Genomic DNA, 4,367 nt, shown 5'->3' on the forward strand with positions numbered 1-4,367 from the left:
GCTGTTCCTCAATTTACCTTGGCTATGTCAAGCCAAGGTGTTGACTATTCCCTCTTCCTGGAAGATCCTCTTTTGGATATCCTTATGGTTAGTTTCCTCACTTTCTTCTGTTCTCTGCTAAACTTATCAGAAAGAACTTCTCTGACCAACAAATTTAAAATGGCCTCATCCAACACAAGTACACACCCACCATCTCTCTTTTTTCAAAATACTTATACCTGGCATATTATATGTAGGTGCGTGTGTGTGTGTGTGTGTGTGTGTGTGTGTATAATCTCTACTCAGAATGTAACCCCCATGAAATCAAGGGCTTTGTTTTGTTTACTGTTTCTCTAGAATAGTGACTAGCTTAAGGTAGATACTAAATAAATATTTGTTAAATAAATGAAAAGATGGAACATCATTTAAAATAAAGGTGACATCGAAGAGATTTTATCATGAAGGAAGCATTGGAAAATGAGAAGAACTAACATTTTCTGAGTGCCTACAATGAACTAGACACTGTACTAAGCACTTACATTATAATATCTTAATAAATCTTCATAGAAATGTACTTGCAGATGAGAAATCTAAAGCTCAGATAATTTAAATAACTTTCCTAAAGTCACTTAGCCAGTATGGAACGTCATTTCAATACTTTTCATTTTATTTCCATGTCTTCAAGTTCCTTTTCTGGCTCCCAGACTAAATTAGGTGCTCTTGTAAATACTCTCTGAGTACCCTCCATTTTCCCTTCATATCATTTGTCACCATGGTAATTCATTTTGTAGTGTGGTATTTAATGTCTGTCTTCTTCACTGCATTTTAAACTTCAGATATGTGGCAATGAATATGTTGTTGACATTTCCATGTCTAGAGCCTTCCACCTTCCTTGTCTAGTGCTTAATTTCTCACACATATATATTGAATAAATGAATGAAGTTAACTTTATCCCAAAATATTATAATTGATGAGTAGGTTATTCGTACCTGCTAAGAATGAATGATTTTGTAGATCAGCTACATGAACTGCACCCAGTGGAACGATGACCGGCTGGATATTCCAGGGGAGAGTATGCTGGTGTGTCAGTGGACTATTTGTTCTTCACAATGGACCACAGGTAATGGGCTATGTTATGAATTTCCTCTGGAAATGTGCTGTCCAACATGGTAACCCCCTAGCCACATGGGGCTACTTAAATCAAAATTAATTAATATTAAATAAAATTGAAAATTCCTTTCCTCAACCATTTTAGCCAAATTTCAACTGCTCAGTAATCATTCGTGGCTTGTGCATGCTGTATTGAATGGCACAGATAAAGAAAATTTCCATTATACGGAAAGTTCTATTGAACAGCACTATTCTAGAAAGTTTAAAATGTCCTTGGGAAGATTTATTTTTCAATCAGAAGGGGCCTATTTGTTTGATTAGTTTTGTATTCTAACTAAAATTAAACTTTGAGAAAGAGTTCAGTAATATGTATTCCCAAGTGTTTCTGGGCAAGACCTAGCCATGGAAAAGGAGCTTCATTGTCCGGCAGATGAAACATTTAGTCAGACATGCTCATGCACAGCCAGTTACTGGTGTGGAAAGAACCACCCCTCCAAGGGCTCCAGGCAGGCCTACTGTTCCAAGGACGCTGCCAGCACCTTGCTGGATGGAGCCCTATGTCTCATGCCATTCAATACCATCCCTTTGCGTTTGATGTACAAAACAGAAAACTGAAATCTGAGGAAGAGGAAAGGGCTTGGGATGCCAAATGCACCTCAGACTGTAGTTAGATTCACAACTTCTGGAGAGAAAGCTTTTAAATGTTCCCTTCTTCAAAACTTCACATATCTTCAGGTAATTTCTTCACAATATAACTTTCAATGATTTTGGCCAATACAAGTTAACCTTTTTTGAGATTCTGTTGCTGGAGATTTTTCTTCCCTAATTGTCGAGGTAAAACATTTCCTGTCATTGCCTTAGAAAAGAAAATGCTTTATAGACAAGAATAAAAATTATATTCTCTTTTATTTTCTGGTTAAGTTCCAGGGGGGTTAAGAATTTTCTTAGCTTGGACCTTCTGGTTATTGGCTCCATTATTTGTTCACATTTCTCCATCATTTGCCAATCCTACTGAGCTAGTCTTTATCAAGGCTGCAAACAGTTCATGGTTCTCACTTCTAGACATGAAACCAACGGAGAGCTGAGGAGGGGACCACTAGGCAGCCCCACATGCCGCAGCTCAACAGGTGGGGAACATGGAATTTTTATTTTCTTTGGGGATGAAGCCCCCCACTCACCGTGACTTCCCCTAGCCTTTCAGGGTAGGTATTTCCAACCCCTCCGGAGATTTTTTTAGGAGAGACACCGAGTGACAATGGTGCCTCTGTGTACAACTGTGAAGTAGTGGTGAAAGTGGTGAAGGATGCAGGTAGGGACTGGGGAGTTGGTAAGGCTGGTTGGAGAGGTGCTAGGGTGGGGCAGATGGTTTCCTGAACAGTGAGCGGGATAAGGAGTAGAGAGAGTAGACCCAAAGTGGCAGCCGCGAAACAAACGCGAAAAGGACCGAAAACGCGAAGACAGGAGCCTGGGCGGACCTGGGCGGGGCAGAATGGGGAAGGGGCACGCCGGGACGTAACCGGCTGTGGGCTGGGGGATGCGAACGGGAAGGGACTTGCGGGCGCTCGTCGGGGGCTCTGGGACCCGAGCTCCGCTGATGAAGTCAGTGGAGCCGACGCGCTGGGAGGAGGGCGGCGGAGCCCCCGGACGCGGGTGTTGCGAGGCTGGCGGAGGGGCGGGACGGGACGGGAAATGGGACGGAGATCTAGGACCGGGGGAGGAGGGACGAGGGGGCGTCGGCGCTGGAAGCCGGAGGCGGCCCGACAGGGATCGTTTCCTTCCGGAGAGGAGGCCGGCTCTGGACCTAGGCGCGGGCGGGGGGCGTCCGAGGGCGGGTGACCAGGAAATATCGCGGCCCGCGCTTCCCCCGGCTGGCAGCGGTGGTGCTCGTGGCTCCTCCTCCGGGCCAGTCCGGAGCTCGGCGGCGGGGGGAGCGAGGGCGGGGGCTCGGGAAGGAGGGAGGAGGGAGGGACCAGGCGCGCAAGTGACAGGGTGGCAGCCTAGGAGCGGACGCCTTGCCGCCGCCGCTCCACCTCCTCCTCCTGCAGCTCCTCTCGCTGCCGCCGCCGCCGCCGCCGCCGCCACCGCCACCGCCGGGAGAAGTTTCACTCCCGACCCTCGCTCGGAGCGGGTAGCTCGGCCGGCAGCTGCAACGCGCCGCCGGCTAGGCGCCCGGCGCGCTCCGACCCGGAGGCGGCGTCAGAGCCTGGGCTGCGGGCGGCGGCCGGGGCTGGGGGCGTTGAGGCGTAGGAGGGGCGGGTGTGAAGCGGTAGACCCTTGCGCAGCGCCGCAGCCGCTCAGCCAGCGTCAGCGCCCGGGGCAGCCGCGATGGCCGTGCGCTCCCGCCGCCCGTGGATGAGCGTGGCATTGGGGCTGGTGCTGGGCTTCACTGCCGCGTCCTGGCTCATTGCCCCCAGAGTGGCCGAGCTGAGCGAGAGGAAGAGACGCGGTTCCAGCCTCTGTTCCTACTACGGCCGCTCGGCTGCTGGCGCCGGCGCGCAGCAGCCGCTCCCTCAGCCTTATGCCCGGCAGTGGCCGGAGCAGTCGCCGCCCCCAGCGCGCCAGGAGCTCCAGGGGCCGCAGCTGCCTGAAGCAGCGCCGGGGATAACCAGTTTTCGCAGCAGCCCCTGGCAGCAGCCACCTCCACTGCAGCAGCAGCGGCGAGGACGCGAGCCCGAAGGCGCGACGGGGCTCCCCGGAGCCCCTGTGGCCGAAGGGGAACCTGAGGAGGAGGATGGAGGCGCGGCTGGGAAGCGGAGAGGCGGTCGGCCGGGGAGTAGCCACAACGGCAGCGGAGATGGGGGCGCTGCCGCCCGGAGCTCCCGACCCCGGGATTTCTTGTACGTGGGGGTGATGACCGCGCAGAAGTACCTGGGCAGCCGCGCGCTGGCAGTGCAACGGACCTGGGCGCGCTTTATCCCCGGCCGTGTGGAGTTCTTTTCCAGCCAGCAGCCCCCCAACGCTGGGATTGGCCACCCCCCGCCACCCCTGCCTGTCATTGCGCTGCCTGGGGTGGACGACTCCTATCCTCCCCAGAAAAAGTCCTTCATGATGATCAAGTACATGCACGACCACTACCTGGACAAGTATGAGTGGTTCATGCGCGCCGACGACGATGTCTACATTAAAGGTGACCTCCCAGCCCCTGCTGTCCCGTCTCCCCGCCTCCCCGCCTCCTTTCTCTGCCAGGAAAGCCAGCCCCAATCCCTGGCCAGCCCCTATCCCTGGCCAGCCCCTCTCTGCTTTTCTGTCAGCACGTGCTCAGGGCTCCTACAGCCCCC

At 52.8% G+C, this 4,367-nt stretch overlaps 1 protein-coding gene across 1 annotated transcript in view; it reads left to right on the forward strand.

Annotated features, from left to right (window-relative positions):
- The first annotated feature begins 3,414 nt into the window (after positions 1-3,414).
- Positions 3,415-4,367, forward strand: part of CHSY3 (chondroitin sulfate synthase 3) — a 278,221-nt gene continuing 277,268 nt past the window's right edge. Inside the window, exon 1 of the mRNA XM_007459997.1 lies at positions 3,415-4,216. Within this exon, the coding sequence (XP_007460059.1) occupies positions 3,415-4,216 (802 nt within the window). The remainder of the gene's footprint in view (positions 4,217-4,367) is intronic.

The sequence above is a fragment of the Lipotes vexillifer genome, unplaced genomic scaffold (assembly GCF_000442215.2).
Source record: "Lipotes vexillifer unplaced genomic scaffold, Lipotes_vexillifer_v1.1 scaffold44, whole genome shotgun sequence".
NCBI lineage: Eukaryota > Metazoa > Chordata > Mammalia > Artiodactyla > Lipotidae > Lipotes > Lipotes vexillifer.